The following is a 17,201-nucleotide window of genomic DNA, read 5'->3' as shown; positions in this document are numbered from 1 at the left end:
CGCGGGGCACGGGTGGCGCTGGAGTCGTGGCTGTAGACGATGAGGTGCAGACGCTGTCGGGCAGCGTGAGGCGGGCCCCGGCCGGACCCCCCAGCATCCCCGGAACCCCGGGCTGCGCAGCCGTTGCCAAGGGCCCCGGCGGACAGCAGCCCAAACCGGCCAGCCTGGCCCGCGGGCGGGGGGCAGCCGCCGCCATCCTCAGCTTGGGCAACGTGCTCAACTACCTGGACAGGTACACCGTGGCAGGTGAGCAAGTGCCCCACCCAGCCCGAAGACAGGGCCCCTTCTCCCCAGGGACCCCAGGGAGCTTTTGGGTCCCAGGCCATCTATATGCAAGCCCTAAGTGGCGTCCCTAAGGGCCCTCTGCTCAAGCACAACGGGGCAAGTGATGTGCCCGTGCTCTGTGGGTCCAATCCAGATCCCCGCCCCCACCCAGGGCGAGAGGTTGGAGGAGTCCCCACCCCCGGAGCAGACGGCGTGTCCTCGCCAGCCCTTGACGGCCCATCCGTTGTCCTCTTCTCTCGTCTCCTCTGCGTCTCTGCGTTCTTGCCGCAGCCGCAGGTTCCCGGGCCTCTCCACTTCCTCTAACCCAGGTCGTCCCTACGTCCATGGCCCATCAGTTCTTTCCTTCCTTGGCCGCCTCCACCCCCCTGCATGCGTGCTGCGAGTGTGTGCGCCCCTTGCGGGTGTGCGCCAGGGAAACCGAGTGTGTGCGCGCGCGTGGCGGCGCGGATATGTGTGTGTGAGAGAGCTTGTGAGCGCGTGGCTGACAAAGGCCCCGGCCTGAGGGGCGCTGAGGGAGGGGCGGGGCGGGTCCGCGGGCGCCTGGGGACCCAGGATGCGGTTTGCAGCTGGCCCTGGCTAGCAGCCTGGAGACACCTCCCCCTGCCCTTTGGCGCTTGGGGCCTGGGGCAGGGCATAGGCCTCTGGGGTTAAAGAGGGGCGGCTTTATTCTCTGTATCTCTGGAAATCAACTGTAAGGATGGGATTAAAGTCCACAGAACAACTGGTTTCTAGTCCCAGATTTGCCACAAATGTGTTTGGTGCATGACCTTGGGCCAGTCTCAGCTTGTGTCTAGATCTGATTCCCTGTTTTTGAGTTGATCTATCTCTGGGCCTCTTGGGATGGATGTGGTTCTGGGATTCCCTTCTGCTGGCTCCCTTCTCTGACTTGTCAGGGTCAAGAGGTAGGGACTTGCCCTGGATGAGCTGCGCCTGGCGGGGAGTGATGCCGCCTTGAGAAGAAAGGAATCTGGTCAGTCTGGAGGAGAGCGGTTCTGAGTAACTGGCTTGCTGGCCAAAAACCTGCTTGGGGGGTGGGGTGGGGAGAGGGAGAGAGGTGTTTTCCCCCAGTCGATTGCAGAGAGAGCTTTGGGATGATTGAGGGGGAACCTGACGTAAGCCTCATGCCCACCTGGGTGCCTCTCTTTGGGCCACAGTCTCCTGCTCTCTTGAGTGGAGTTTTGTGTCCAGTGAAAGGAAGAGCTCTGATGGAAGGGCAGAGGCTTCCCTACTGCCCCGTTCCTGCTTGAAGAACCCACGTCTCCTCATCGTCCACTGGAGGGAGTTGGAAGTAGGCAGTGGCATCAGTGGAGTGGGCTGTCCCCAAGAGACTCTTACCTTGATCATGGTGAGCAGCACCGTGTGCTGTCCAAGTTTATCAGCCCTGTCATGCGTGTGCTGTGCTGCCTGAAACCTGGGAGCTTAGGTGCGGGGAGAAGTCAGAGAACACCAGGACCTGCAGTCCGTGCAAAGCAGGCTTCTGATGGGAGAACTAAGGCCCTCGGAGGGCCCTTGCCCATGATGTGCCAGAAGTTGGGCAGCAAAAGCTGGTGTCGGATCTACCAGTAAGTCTGCCTGGGGAGAGGTTTCCACCCTCTCTCAGCTAGGGAATGAGGGTGCCTCTGCTGGCACTGTAACACTTTTCAGCTTGTTTTTTTCCAGCCCCAGACCACCCCCTCTGATGTTCTTCAGAGAACTGACTTTGCCAGGGGCAGCAGGGAGAGGGTGGGATTGGGAAAGTCTGGTTCCCCTAACTGGAGGCAGGGCCAGGCTGTCAGAATGGGGAAACGACAGAGCACATTTCTGGTGAATTCGTCATGGTGGCAGAGGTGAGGAGTGGTGGCTAAGAGAGGTGTGGAGCAGCAGGGAGGAAGGCCTGGAAAATCCTGGGCAAACACTGAGTGGACTGTGCATCCCTCCCTGCCTTGGCCCAGGGGGGGACCTGCTGTGCCGCCCCACCCCCAACACACAACACACCGATTTCCTCTCCGGATAAGCCTGACTCCCTCTCTCTTTATAGTGAACTTCCCTCCCCCTGCCCCCAAGTTCAGTTTTGAGCAGTAGTTAACTATGTTCGTAATAACTGCTATGGCTGCACACGTCTTGTGCCGGGGCCTTGGTCCACCTGTTGCCTGGGACTGAGGCAGGGGGGCAGACACTCTGCTGCTCAGTCACCTTTGATGTTTGTGCCCACCTGGCCCTTGAGAACCTCGCAGTCTGGCCCCAGTGACCCTCGTCAAAGGACAGGAGAGTTCTCACCCTTCTTCTTTACATCTGTCTTGTACGTTTTTCTTTTCTCATGGTATAGACCAGCTGTGTCTAAAGGGACTATAATACAAGCCACATCTTAATTTCAAACTTTCTGCCAGTCCAGTCAGATTTTAAAAAGTAATAGAAAAAAAAAAGTAAAAGAAATGTGTGCAATGTATGAATGTATTTTATTTAACTTAATGTATCTAACGTGTTTCAAGATGTAACCGATATAAAATTTATTCTGGGGATATTTTGCATTCTTTTTCATACTGTCTTGGAAATCCGGTGCATGATTTACCTGCTCAGCACATGTTAGTGGCACAGTAGCTGGGGGTCACCGGAGTGGAGAGGGGCACAGTCTTTGCTAGCAGAGCTGGAACCCAGGCTCCTCCGCTTACCAGCTGTGTGACCTTGCAGCCATCGCCCGGGCCTCTGTGGGATAATTTCCCCAGCTCCACCTCACAGGCTGTGCAGAATGAATGAGAGTGGATCCGAAGACGCACCTGGGCCGAGGCCAGACCCTGGGAAGAATCCACAAATGTCAGCTGCCTTCACCTTTGAGCAGAGGCTCAAGCTGTGCACCTGGCCAGGATGCCCTTCCTGTTTCCTCTGTTGATGCCAGTCCCTTTCAGACTGTCTTTCAGATTGTCCCTGCAGATGCCTTTGGGAGCCCTTCCATTCCCTTCTGTACCAGGGCTGGTCTCTATCCTGGGAACTCCAGTAGCTTCTGCCTCTGCCCTGGCATTCCTGGCACCACCCGGTGATCCAGTTAATTATGGCCTTTCCTCCTGCCCATGAGAACTCCCTGAGGGCCGCCGGCCTTGGCCCCAGGTGAGGAGGGTTAGGCTCCCATTCTTTCTCTGGAGCCTGGCTTCAGTTGGGTGAAATAGTGGTAGCCCAGAAATTGCCTCTCCTTGTGCACATGGGGACCTTGATGCCTAGAGAACAAAGGCATTACCCGAGGTCACATGGTCCACCCCAGTGCAGCATGCTGTCCAGTCCCAGGTGTCTCGGTGGAGGTGGGATGCCCCCTGCTGCTGGCCTGGAAGCTCAGAGACTCTGTGCGATGGGTTAGCAGCCCTCCTGGGCAGATACCGTTCGGTTCAGTTCAGCCCTGGCAGCTTGAGCTCCCTTAGGGCACATGGCTCCCTGGGCCCTTGCTGGCCAAGCATCCACCTACTCTGCATTCGGAGCCCACCTATGGCAGCAGATCAGAGAAACAAGGAAGCCCTTTGGTCTTGGGCCTTGAGCACCCCACCTCGTTCCCTGCTCTGCTTCCTGCTGCAGAGCCTCCTCTGCCCCTGGGCTCCCATTCTTCCATCTGTAAAATGGAAGCAGAACTGAGGGTGTAGGTGGAAGCATTTGGCTCCTGGAACCAGGCCCAGCAAGAGGGAGCGGGCCTAGGTCCTAATTATGGTTGGTGAATGACTATGAGAACTGAGATCCTTCCCCAGCTTCTCTGGGGCACCTGTTCCCTTCCTGAGACCTATTTTCTTTCCCTTTGATCCAGCCGGTGGCACACTGGGCACCTGGAGCTGGGCAGGGTGGGTCTGGGGAGGAGAGGCAGAGCCCTGCCCTGGGGGAGTCCTTTGCTGCCAAAGAAGCCGAGACCAGTCTCCATGGCAACGGCTAACACAAGCCCAGAAGGAGAGATGAGCACAGGGATCCAGCCTGCAGCACAGGCCCTAAGGGCTGGGGGCTTCCCCTGAGCAGCTGGCTGGGTGGGAAGGAGGGGGCTGCTGGGTCAGGGCTCACTCGCTCTCCTCTTGGTTCATTTTTAGTCCATCCAGTTGAGTCTGCCCAGACCTGACAGATGGGGAAACTGAGGTACACGGTCTTTCATAGGCAGCCTGGTCCCAGGCCTAGTGGCTGTGTGGCTCTCTCTGGATAAGGATAGTCACCTTCAGGATAAATACAGTCCCTGCCCTGCCCCCTTGCATGGCCTTGCCCTGCAGCTGCCACGTGTGCACTGTAGGGAAACCCCGGCTAAGGCTGGGGGCGGGGCATCCAGAACACCTTGCAGACAGATCTGCACCTCAGTGAGCCCTGAGGTCCTCAGTGCCAGCTAACTGCGGCTGTTCATTCTCTTCTTCCTCAAGGTACCTTCCTGCTACTTTTGCCGGCTGCTCTGCTGTGCCGTTCATCTGTTACAGGAAGCGCCTTCAGACTCACCTGGTCTGGGATCCAGGCCCGTCCCTCAGTTTCCCATTCTGGTGCAGGAAGGCAGGGTGTGGCCTGAGAATGAGGCTGCCCTAGACAGAGCTGCCCAGGGACGGGGAGCTCCTAGTCCCTTCCCCAAAACCTCCACAGAAGGAAGTGGCTTTTGTTTCTGCTTGGGAGTGTGGGGGCCACGAATCTTGAGGACAGAAGGGAGATAAGAAGGAGGGAGGCAAACAGCACACGGGCCTCATCCTCAGCCTCCTGGGGCTGGGCTTCTTGTTGGGCCCTGAGGGTCTTCTGGGCGCCTCGCTTTGCCAAATGTTGGCAGCTTTGCTGTGTGACTCATGCAGATTTTGACCTTCTCTGATCCCTGAATCCACAATAGATGATTTTGTCCCTTTTTTGCTGTGATCAAATTCTGACTTCCAAGGGTATCACGGGCTGCTTGGTTGCAAGAGCTCTTGCCTGCTGGCCCTCAGCTTTCGCTGTACCTCCTTTCCCAGCTCCGGCTGTGTCCCAGGAGCTGCAGTTTCCAGCCTCTGTTTCCCTTGATGATCTGGGCAATGCTGTGCCCTCATTGCAGGACGTCCTCCCCAACCCTCTGCGCCAAACCGCCTCACTCCTGGTTTCTGTCTGCACTCTGTTCTGCCTACAGGTGCTGCCGCCATAGCACCTGTAGGATCACCATCTCCCTCCAGCCTTGAGGGGCCGACATGTCTGTGACCCTGGCTTCCACGGGAAGTTGGAACAAGCTTGAGTGGCCAACTTGGGCACTGACTCTAAAGCATGACTCTAAAGCGTGTCCTCCTGGGTGGAAAGGACACTGGTTGGTTTGGACGGAGGAAGGACCAGCCTTCCTCGCTGAGGCCAGGGCCTGCCTGCCTGTGGCAGGTGCTGCTCTTTTGTTTTGCCCAGGCTGCACAATGAGCCTCAGGGCCTCCTGTCTCCAGGAAGGAAATAAGAGGAAGTCCCTGTCTGCCCAGTCCTCAGCCTTGACAATGGGACCACCCCACCCCCAAGCTGGGCAGAGTGCTTCTGTGCGTTCAGGAGGGCACAGTTGGGGCTTTGGCTTGTCTCCTCCACAGATAAGGCCATCAGGGCACAGGGCTGGCCCCAGGTCACAGAGTGAGGCCATGTGAAAGAAAATGCTGGTCTGTTGTGGGTCTGCTTATCTTAGGTGGATGGGAGGTGGGCGAATGGTCCTGGGGGACATGGCTGAGGGCAGGATCATTTATATTAGAGCAAGAAGTATGTAGGGATAACGCACTAGGCAGAGATTGGAGGCTAGGGCCTGGGTTCTGACCTCTACCTCCCTTTCAGTCTTCTGCCTGACTGGAGACCTTGCTTGGGTCCCCTGTAGCCCAGCTGTAGTCCCGTGTGTCTTTGCGGTCCCTTCACTGTCAAGCATGGATGGTTCTGGGAGGCAAGGAGCCTGAGTAGGCTTTGTAAACTGTAAGAGGTTGGGCCTGGGCAGAGGTGGTGTTACTTGGGCACATGACTGTTGCAAACAATCATGTGAAGACAGCCAGTGTGGGTGTTAAGGGGGCTCTGGCTGTAGCCTCTTTCTGGGAAGTTGCTGGCAAGCCTGATGATGGGAAGCCACACCAGGCTTAGGATTTGGACGCTGGCACAGCCCAGCTTCTGCCTGATTCTTTGGTCTCTGTCCCAGCCCCTTCCCAATCTCAGTTTTCCATCTGAGAAGTGGGAATAGGAGTCCTGAAGCAGTAAACCAACGGCATGTGGGCTTGAGCTTCACCGTTCTGCGGTCTCTTACCTCTTCCCCACCCCCTCTGCTCCTGTGTTCTCGTGTTATCCTGTGTCTATGGCTACCCCAGCCACACCCCCGAGGCCCTGATAAGACTGTGGACACCTTATCCCTGGCCCCTGGGGTCCTGGGGAGTGCCTGGGCCAAGCAGGGGCCAGGGAGACTGGGCTGGAAACGAGTGCCTATGCAAAGTCCCCAAATTGCTAAGGCTGAGTCTGGTTCCAGGAAAGCTGGCCCCAAATGATAGGCTGGAACCACAGTGCAGAGGCCTGGCTGCCGCCCCGCCCATTCTGGGCATACAGCAGTGCTGGGGAGGAAGGGGCTCTCTGGGCTCTGGGGCGGTACCTTTTTAGGGTTGGTGGGGTCTGCAAGCAGGGCTCTTGGGTGGAGAGGGGTGTTTCCCTAAGGGGCCAAAGATCTGGCCTACAGCCTTGCTTCAGGGGCCTTGTAGGGATGACCCATAGGCTATCCTGGCATTAATCACCTAGATTTGTAGGATGGCGTGGGTGGGGGTTAGTACATGTAAGGCTAACCCAGCTGAGATTCACAAGTGGCCAGGCTGTGTTGGGATCCAGGACCCTCCATGACTCAGAGGAAGGGCAGGTGATGTCACTCAGTTTGTCCCTGCAGGATGTGGGCCGTACCTTGCCCTGTGGACTCAGGGCCAGGTATGGGAGTGTAGGCTTGGGAGCCTGGGTCCTGGGCTGCCTTGGCCGGGTCCCTGGGCTGTGGGGTGTTAGTGGGGCCAGGCTGTGGTTTCCAGCCTTCACTATCCTGAGCCAGGTCAGCAGAACCAGGCTCTTGGGCCTCTGTAATTACTGGGGTGGGAGCTGGCTGGGTAAGTCAGGGCCAAGGGTATCCAGATCTGGGGTCTCTTGAGGTTACAGGGACCCCATATCCAGATCCTCCTGGGATGAGGGGCATTGTAAGGGACCTGACCAGGGACCTGGGCCCTAGAAGAGGAGATGGTTCTTAGCAGGTAGACTTGGACATGCCAGGAAGGGGATACAGCAGTAGGCAAAGGTTGGAGGCACAAGGGGCAAGTCACAGGCGGCTCACACTGGCCAGGTCAGTGGCTTCTAGTCCCCTGAGCAGAGTAGTGCATTTATAGATTCTTGGGTCTCACTTCCAGAAAGGGTGATTCTGAAGATCTGGTAGGGGAGGCATAGAAGGCTGTATTTTTTTTTGTTTGTTTTTGAGACAGGGTTTTGCTATGCAGTTCAGGCTGGTCTTGAACTCACTTTGTAGCCCAGGCTGGCCTTGAACTCACAGCGATATTCCTGCCTTGGTCTCCTGGGTACTGGGATTATAGTTGTGCGCCACCATGCCCAGCCTAGGAGGCTGTATTTTGACAAGCAAACAAGCATCTTTCCATTTATTTATTTATCTAGGTATTTATTTATTGTGACAGGGTCTCACTATATAGTTCAGACTGGCCTTGAACTCACTATGTAGCCCAGGCTGGTCTTGAACTTGTGGTGATCCTCCTGCATGCTAGGATTACAGGCGTGCACCACCATGCCTGGCCACTGATCTTTCTCGTCTCTCCGGTTTCTCGGAAGGAAGGTAAAGGGTCACAGCTAGTGGTACTCCCCTTCGCCTGGAGTTTAGGGTTGTGTGTGTGTATGTGTGTGTGTGTGTGTGTGTGTGTGTGTGTGTAAGGGGGGGATATGGCTGAGTTAGACCAGATCATGGAGGCCCCAAGTACTAGGAATCAGGGCCCTATTCAGGCAGCAGTGGGAAGCCAAGTGTTACTGGCAGCCATACTCAGTGAGCTGACATTCTCAGAACAGTCTGGCCCACAGTAAGCACTCAGTCCACACTACTGTGTATGCTGCTGCTCCTGTTGTTAATAGTATTACTGAACCAGAGCCACAGGCCAGTGGATCTTGAGGAAGTCATGGTTGATTTCGAGGCATGGCCAGAGATGACGCTCACTGGGCCACGGCGTTAGCTCCTTGAGTCCAGAAACTGCCCTGGTATCTCAGGGCCCCAGGCCAGAACCTAAGACCTAGTTGGAGATTGCTAAGGGCCTAACAGATCCAGGGGCAGGAGGATGCAAATGAGCCGGCAGAGGCCTGAGGCAGGAAGGCAGCCCAGGGAGAGACAGGTGGCAAGGAGAATGTCTGGGGCCTGTTGCTGGGGCTGAGGGAGGGAAGGAGGGGGTCACAACTCACCCAGGTGCCTGGCCTGGGTGTGGCAGTACTGCTGCTCAGGGAAGGGGAACTAGCAGGGAGCAGTGGACCAAGGGTCTGGGAAGCTGGGAAACGGAGGGGTGAGTGGGTCTGAGGGATGAGCCATCAGAGGGAGCTGCTTCAGGGCAATGAGGCAGGTGAAGACACAGAGGCCCAGGGGAAAGAACTCTTTCTTGCAAGAGCCTCCACTGGGAAGAGGGCGTGGGAAGGAGCGCTGGCCGAGGGACAGGTCAGGGCTGTCCTCACAGCTGGGATGAGTGAGGTGTGAGCACATGTGTGGGCTGCCGCATGGGAGCCAGAAGCCAGGGAGAGTCTGGAAGCCCAGGCCAGCCAAGCCAGGGAGCAAGTAGTACAACATCTCTGCAAGCGCGGCCTGTGGAGGCCACCAGTACCTGGAGCGTGTGGATGAGAAAATTCAGGGGTCCTGTTGCTCTACAGTGTGTCTTTGGAGGAGGAGACTCCTGCTGCTGAGAGCCTTTCTGGGTGTGGATTTGGAGGGGCTGCCTGGAGAGGCTTGCCTTGTGGTTCAGCGGGGGGCTGCCCTGGCCTGGGAGCCCCCAGGTTAGCGGGGCGGGGACCTGGCTTGGCCTGAGCTGCGGGAAGCTGTTCCTGGGCGGGAGGCCCATCCTGTGACCCACCAAACCTCAGCCTCCAGGAAAGAGGCTAAAAATAAGGTTGTGGTAAAGCAGGGAGGGGGTACATGGGCCCAAGCCAGGCTGGAGCCCAGAGGAAAATGTGAGGCGACCGGCCGAACTGCTGTGACACACGCGTCCCGTGCCAGCGGCCAGTGGGATCTCGCCCTCCTGCAGCCACGGCTCCTTCTAGGCCTGGAAGAGGGAAAACAAGCCCAGCAAGGAAACCCGGAGAAGGCCTGAGAAGGCCTTGCTGCCTGGCCTCCTGCTTGAGCATGAGGATTGGACCCAAGGCAGTGGGCAGGTGGTAGAAGGAACCCAGAGCTTCTATCCTGGCTCAGGAAGTCTGGGGACCCTGGGTGTTCATATGGGTATGAGAAATATTTTTCCTCCTTCCGAGGAGCTCTCTGTGGTAGCAGGAATCAGGGGATTCTCCCTGGAGGCAGAGGCAAATGCTTGGCCTTTAACTCACTGAATGGGGAAGTGACCAATTGGAAGGCTGTGCTTGATGTGTGCCACAAGAAGAAGCAGGAGCGCACAAAGAGTCCCTTGGGCTGGTGTGTGCTGGGGGGCAAGAGCAAGCCAGGAGGAGGCAGCGTGGCAGAAGAGCAAGCTCAGTTTGGGGCAACAAACCTGCTGTGGATATTGTGAAATGCGTGTTTTATCTTCCTCCCCTCTGCTGGCCTTGAGCTCCGAACAGCCTTGTATCTTTAAAATCATCAGTGTCTTTTGTATGTTAATGGGCCCTTGGGTAGCTTCAGCATAGGAGCTGCCCACAGGGAGACCACCAGATTAGGGAGCTGGTACCTTCTGTCCTATCTCCGGCCTCCTGAGAGGGGAGAGGGGCAAGGGGCTGAAGGTCAAGTTGATCACCTGGGCCAAGGATTCAACTATCATGCACATATAAGGAAACCTCCATAAAACCCCAAGGAACAGGTCTGGAGGGCTTCTGGGTAGTGGGACCTTTGCAGGTTCCAGGAAGGGAGAGAAACGCCCTGTCTCTTCCCCCACACCCCACTGTGTGGAGCGCATCCCCTTCGTCCCTGTGCTGGGGGACTTCTTTATGATAAACAGGTGGATGTCGCTGTTTCTGAGTTCTGTGAGCTGCTCTGGCAAATTAACCACAGCCAAGGACGGGTGGGGGATCCTGATTTAGTCCTAGTTGGTCAGGAGCACAGGTCAGACACCCTGGGGCTTGTGTGGGTTTCTGCGGCGGTAGGGGGCAGTCTGGGGACTGAGCCCTCCACTTCCGGGACCTGATGCTACCTCAGGTAGATAATGCAGAACTGAGTCGGACTGGAGGGTGTCTAGCCGGTGTATTCTGCAGAACTGATTGCTTGTTTGGACCCCTCCTACCCCACTTCATCCTTAGGGGTGGTCTGTGATATGAGAGTATATAGTGGGAGAAACTGAGTTTGGATTTTTCCTCAATATTCTCAGACTTGGTTTCCAGTCTCACCTCCAAAACCTAATGTGCTAGTCAGGTGTGGTGGCACACACCAGTATTCCCAGCACTCAGAAGGAGGATTTCCGTGAGTTCGAGGACAGCCCGAACTACATGGCAAGACTGTCTCAAAGAAAACCAAAAAAACAAAAAAACCCAAATTAAAAAAACCACCCTAATGTGCTGTGTGACAAATGGCATTACTTACATCTTTTTACGTTTGTTTTGTTTTTTGAGACAGGGTCTCGTTGTGTAGTTCAGGCTGGCCTTGAACTCACTCTGTAGCCCAGGATGGCCTGGAACATAAGGCAGTCCTCCTGCCTCAGCCTCCTGAGTGCCGAGTATGAATGTCCAACCCCTTGGTTTGTGTGAGTCGCGTTGGGTAGGGAGGAATTGTCTTAGGTTCCCTATAAAATGTATAATGTAATGTATATAATTAGCAAAACTTCCTTTGTCGTATTTTACTTATTAAATTATTTTATGAAATAACCCAAGAAGCTCACATTTAATTATTAAATGAGAAAACTCACATATCTCAGTACACGCCTGTCTTCACAGGCACACACGTGTAGGTAGGCTGGACTACTGCTATCCGTAATGGGTGTGTTTTACTCACGGAGCTGCGGGAGTCCACGCGGCATCTGATACGTGTGAGTTTTGATTGTGGCAGGTGTGAGAGGTGGAGTTAGCCCTTTGCCCTCCCTGCACAGCGTTCCACTGTCACCTGTGTAGTCCTTGCTCAAGTACAGTGCAAATGGGTCATGAAAAAAATCACTAAAAATCACATCACAATGTTAAAAATTACTATTTTGTGGGACCAAATTACTAGCTGCCCCGGGCTACATGCGGCCTATGAATGAAGCATTGGACACACCTTTCTTAGGGTCTTGATTCCTTCCTTTTTTTTTTTTTTTTTTTTTTTGAGACAGGATCTCACTGTGTAATTAGGCTGGCCTTGAACTCACTATGTAGGTCAGGCTTGGCTCGAATTCACAGAGATCCTCCTGCCTCAGCCTGCTGAGTGCTGGGATTACAGGTGTGCGCCAACCATGGCCTGCCCCTTGATTCCTTCATATGCAAAAATCACAAATAGTAATGCATTTAACAGGGATATAAATGCCACTCATCAAGCCAGGTGTGGTGGTGCATGCCTGTTAATCCCAGCGCTGAGGAGGCTGAGGCAGGAAGATGACTGTGAGTTTGAGGCTAGCCTGGGCTACATAATGAGTTCAAAACCAGCCTGAAACCAGTCTCAAAAAAAACAAAGGAAAAGACAGACCTACAGAGAGATAGAGTCAGACAGACAGATCATCTGCAAAGGCTCACAGAACCTAAAACTTGGTAGGAAGCAATAGTTAGTATCTCTTAGCTACCTGCCGTGGTGGGTCCCTGTGGGTTCCAGAAGTTCATTTCTATGTCCCTATAGAATATCTAATCCTATAGAATTATCTAATCCTTACTTGACTTTGGGGCAAGTGCTGAAATCAGTAGTGATGGGAGGGAGTGGAGCATGAAGTTACTGCAGATGGCAGGAGGGGAGGAACCACGGAGGGCTTCCCAGGAGAGGAAGGCATCTGAGCTGGTCTTGAAGGAGTGGCAGCCAGCTGGAGCCAGAACAGAAGAGGAAGTGTGTGGGGTTGGCGGGGTGACCAGGGTGTGTGGTGGAGAAGTAGTACCCGAGAACTGAGGCTGGAGCGCCAGGTTGGCAGGGCTGGACTTACAGCCGGTAGCCCGGTGATGGCTGGGGCACTGGGGAACCAAGGTGCAGTTATAGGAAAGAGAAGATGCGGGGAGCTGAGGCTCTGGCTCAGGAGAGGCGAGGGGTCTTATGGGTAGGAGGGGAGTGTGGATAGCTCCCCAGTCCTTGCTGCCCAGAGGTCCCAGTGGGCCTCTGCACTCCTGAGGCTGGGTTGGGCGATGTGTGTGTGGGGTCCCACTTGGTGGCCCTGCCATCCCCAAGCCCAGGACTGGCCCCCGGCTTCCATTCAGTCTTTGTTATTAAGACATTAGCTGGCCCTCACGCAGCCTCTCATTATGACCAGGGCAAACCCACTCAGGGCTCTGACAAGGAGGACGCTAGTTTCTTTGGGACTTTGGGACACCAGCTGAATCTGACCCTGCAGCCCAGGAAGTTGCTCAGCATCCCAGCTGGGCTGCGTTTTGAGAGGGACAGTGACATCCCATCTCGCCACACCCTGGGTGCTCCCAGCTACCAGACCAGACCCTCAGACAACGCTCAGAGATCTGCTTTCTCCTGTTTCCCTGTTGTGTGACTCTGTGCACAGGCCTTAACTTCCCACGCCTCAGTTTCCTCATCTGTCACGCGGGAGAACAGCAACAGCCTCATTGAGTTTTGTGATGTTAAACAAGAAATTTAGTGCCCAGTGGTGTAAACTCCATCATTTTCAATGCTGTCATTGTCACTATCATCATGAAGAGCTCTGGGAGTCCCCCAAAGGCCTCGTGTTGTTGTGTGGGGCTCCCCAAGGCAGGGTGCTATTTTACCCTCCTTCCTCCCCTGCCCCTTCACGGTGCAGGTGTGGGGGAGGGGGCCGTGGCCTGTCCTGCTGTTCTCAGAGATAAGCCAAGTTGGGGCCTCTGGGGGCTGTGGGTGCGCTAACTCAGGAGGCCTGGTTACGGGAGGTGGGAGGGGTCCAGGATCCCACTGGGCTCCCAGATCCCACCATGGCTCTGTCCGTTGGCGGCTGTGGTGGTTCTAGGTATTCCAGTTGCCCCCTTGCCAGGCGGGGCCCTAACGGGAGAGCAGAAGTAGCCAGGTTTGAGAGCAGGCACCGCCTCCAGGACTCCCTGTGTCTAAGAAAGGAGCCCTGGAGCCCTGCCTGCTTCTCTCTCTACCCTGGCTCCTACTTCTGCAAACTGGTGGTACTGGTTATAATCTGAAGTGCAGCTGGAGTGCGTTAGTGTGTGTGCGTATACGTGTGTGCATGCATGTGTGTGCAGGCATGTGCTTGTGCACAGGTGCAGGGCAGTCCTGTGAGTGTTGCTGTGGCCTGCCCAAGGCTCACCCTGTAGCTTTTAGTTGCTGCCTGTGGCTCTCTAGGCTGGACGCTTTGTGGTCTCCCTGAGGGCGGGGTCATACCCCCTGCTCCCGCCCTAGGATCTGATCCAGCATTGCATGATGGGAGGTGTGACTGCCATCCCCCAAGCAAGCACAGGGGAGCCCTGCCCATCTCACTACCTCAGGCCACGGCAGTGACTGAGGGGTGGGATCCTGTCCTCTGCCCCAGGGAGGGTGGAGGGAAGCCCTGCCCTTAAGGTCCGAGGTGGGCTGGCCAGCCTGGCTGGAGCTGGGCTGGACTGGGCTCTGAAAGGTGGGAAGGAGGACGGGGCTGGAACTGGGGGTCACCTAGGTGGGGTGGGGCGATGGGGCACCCAGGTGTCAGACATCACAGTAAGCACTCTCTGTCTCCCCCTCCAGGCGTCCTTCTGGACATTCAACAGCACTTTGGGGTCAAGGACCGGGGTGCCGGCTTGCTGCAGTCAGGTGAGGCTCACCTCCCCTCTTAGCCACTGGCCTGGGTGCTGGTTCCTCCGGTCCTCCTGTCATTCTCCCCGGGTCTCTCCCCAGTCCTCACTCCTGGGATGAGCCAGGGCTTTGCATCCAGGCCCTACATTACTGCCCACAAATGGGACCTTTCTGAGCCTCTACAAAACATGTACCACCTGCTCTGAGGGGCTATGGGAGACAAATGGGGTGCAGGCAAAGGGCTCTTGCCCACTGACGGCACACTTCTTTGGGTTCTTGGTCCTCATGGGGACCCAGTGATGTGCATCCCTTCTTGAACCTGGTGAAGGCAATTCCTTCCACCAGTATGCTGGGTGATGCCAGCAGAACCTCAGTGACCGTTTCCATCTCACGCTGCACCCTTCTCTCTTTCCCTTGCCACCAGTCCTAGGAATCACCTCTTGGAGACAAAGCGAGGGCCTGAGAACCTGGGTCCTGGGCTATACTTGGGCCTCCTTTTCCCTGGGTCCCAGGGCCTGAGCCTCACTGGGCTGCTACGGGCTGCCATGCGGGAGGCCACTAAGCAATTACCCCAGCTTGTCAGCCTCTCCCTCTGGGGAAAGGCCATGTCCCCCTTGTCCCTGCCCTGGCCCCTCTGGCCTTCTCACTGGCTGTGCTCAACAGGCTCTCTCCGGCCGGGGTGGAGCCTCAGCCCAGTGCCATACTCCAGAGCCTGGGGCAGGAAGTCTGGTCCTGACTTGGCCCCTATCTTGCTGTTGGACTCCAGCCTGGTGCTGCCTGTCTGTGGGCTCCTGGCCCTGGAGTCCCTCTGGTGTGAGGCCCGGTTCAATGTGTAGGAGAAGGGATGTGGCCTGCATTCCAGTCTGTGGACCCTTTTCCCTTCCCGGGGCTGTCCTGGGAGGGCGGGGTAGAGGGAGCTCCTCTGTCCAAGAACTTGCCTGACCTGTTTAGGTGGCATTCCGGTATGTACAATGCCTCCTTGAGCTCAGAGAATGCCAGATCCACTCAGTCTGGCCACTTACTTTAGATCCTTGGTGGGTTCTTTTGGGCTCAGAGAGAGGGGATGTGAAGTCTCCAGGGCTCAGTCCAAATGAGCGAGACTTACTAAGGTAGGGCAAGGAGGTATGGTCCCGTGTCCCCCATGGGTGGCCAGGTCTTGCCCTGTGGGCATCACCTCCACCAAGATCACGAGTCTAAACCCCTCCCCGTCCCTTCCTGGGCCTCCTTGGCTGGGCTAGAGTAAGTCAGCCTGCTCTGCATCGCCCCGGGCTCTGCACCCTCAGTGACCAGCACTTGCTGAGAAGGTGGGGTCCATGCCAGATGCCAGCGTGGGAGGCAGCGGGCTGCCAAGCTGCTGAGGGAAGGGCAGGGGAGAGCCTTGCTGCCCACCTCCTGCCCCGTGTGGCCCCTGAGTCACTGGAGACCTGGCCCAAGCCTCACCCCCTCTGGTCCCGGCCTTGCTGTCTGATCTAGAGGGAGGCTGTTACCCTGAGCCTTCTCCAGTGAACCCTCCCAGCACATGGTCAAGGCCACACAGTCTCCAGGGAGAGGATGGGGCCATGGTCCCAAGGCAGGTGTGAGGGTCAGCACCCCAGTCCCTCCTGCAGTTATGTTCCAGGCTGGCTTCTCAGCTCGAGCGAGAGAAGTCAGAGTCCTTATTTATCCTGGATGAGCTGGTTAGAAGTGGATAATTCACCCATAGGAATCATCCCATTCAAGTCCTTCAGTAGTCCTGTAGGCTCCTTTGCCAGCTTCACTGGCCAGATGAGAGAGAGAGGTTCGGAGAGGAAAACAGCTTGCTTAAGGCCTCACAGAAAAAGAGCATCAGCCTGGGATAGGAACCCAGAAGAGGCCTCTGCTGGGGGACAGGAGGGGGCTTGAGTGTTTGGAATCTCAGTGTCCCCAAGTGGATGTCTCTGGGACATGGTAAGAGTCCCTAGCACTTGCAATCTGATGAGTCCTTAGCCCATGAGTCCTTAGCCCACCACCCACCTCTGGCACGGCTGGGGCCTCTCTCCCCAGCATCCTTACCCCTTCAGTCATCTGAGCCGAGAAGCCAGTCCAGCTAGACCAGGATGTGACTCAGTGGGCAACTAGGCAAGTCACCTAATTGGCCTGGGCCCCAGGCACCTGTCTCTTCCCCAGGCGCGATAAGGTCGGAGCTGGGTGGAGGGCGCCAGCCTGGTGTCGGTGCTTGCCCAGATCAAAGGGTCAAGGTGGGAGCAGGCTGCCCGCTTATTTGTGGGCACCAGGGGCTGCTGGGCCAGGAGACAGGGTGTGGGATGCCTGAGGGCCAGGCTTGGGCCTGCCTTGCTGTTTCCTTGGGACCAGGGCATAACTGGCTTGGGAAAGGCACACTTCAGCACCCCTCTTGCACCTTGCTGCCAGCTCAGCCCCGGCCCCTGGTTTGCCTGCAGGAGCCACAGCTCAGCCTCTGTGACAGCTCATGGCAAAATTACAGCTCATACGTTTGGCCATATTGGGAACCTGCATCGCCCACATCTAAAGGGGTAGCTGCTACTGATCCTGCTGCTCGGCAGTCCCTGTGCTAGACTCAGTCCGTCATCAGATAGAGTGATCCTTATCTATAGGAACAAAAATGGATCATCCAGTCACCACTCAGGCATTGAGTGGGGAGGAGTGTGGGAGGTTTGGCAGATGAATGGTATAAGGTGTGTTCATAGTTATGCCTTGAGGCAGGTGAAAGCTTCCCTAAAGAGGGGGGATTTGAATGGGGTTTTGAAGAATGAGTTAGAGTTTGTTCAGGAGAAAGGACTTCTGGTCAGTTTGTCAGATTCAGTGGTTGTGAGGAAACCCTTCCTCCTGCTCCCACACTAGAAAATATGGGAAGAAAACATTTAAATTACATAGCTGAGCTGGAAAGCTAAAGCTAACAGGGACATTCTCAGGTGCCAGAAGCAAAGAGCTGACATCAAAAATTGGACTGGGAGCCAGATTCAAAGCCAGATGGTGACAGCCGGGC

The 17,201-nt window shown here is 56.1% G+C and overlaps 1 protein-coding gene across 3 annotated transcripts in view; it reads left to right on the top strand.

The window, feature by feature from the left end:
• Spns2 (spinster homolog 2 (Drosophila)) overlaps positions 1-17,201 on the top strand; it is a gene marked incomplete at its 5' end in the record, with an annotated part of 36,319 nt that continues 19,118 nt past the window's right edge. For all 3 annotated transcript variants that reach the window (XM_013522148.1, XM_005399685.2, XM_013522149.1), the window contains 2 exon segments: positions 1-246; positions 14,171-14,236. In XM_013522148.1, coding sequence (XP_013377602.1) covers positions 1-246; positions 14,171-14,236 — 312 coding nt within the window.

Source organism: Chinchilla lanigera, unplaced genomic scaffold (genome assembly GCF_000276665.1).
Source record: "Chinchilla lanigera isolate Chin_1 unplaced genomic scaffold, ChiLan1.0 scaffold00066, whole genome shotgun sequence".
NCBI lineage: Eukaryota > Metazoa > Chordata > Mammalia > Rodentia > Chinchillidae > Chinchilla > Chinchilla lanigera.
This window is presented reverse-complemented; position numbering and strand designations above follow the sequence as displayed.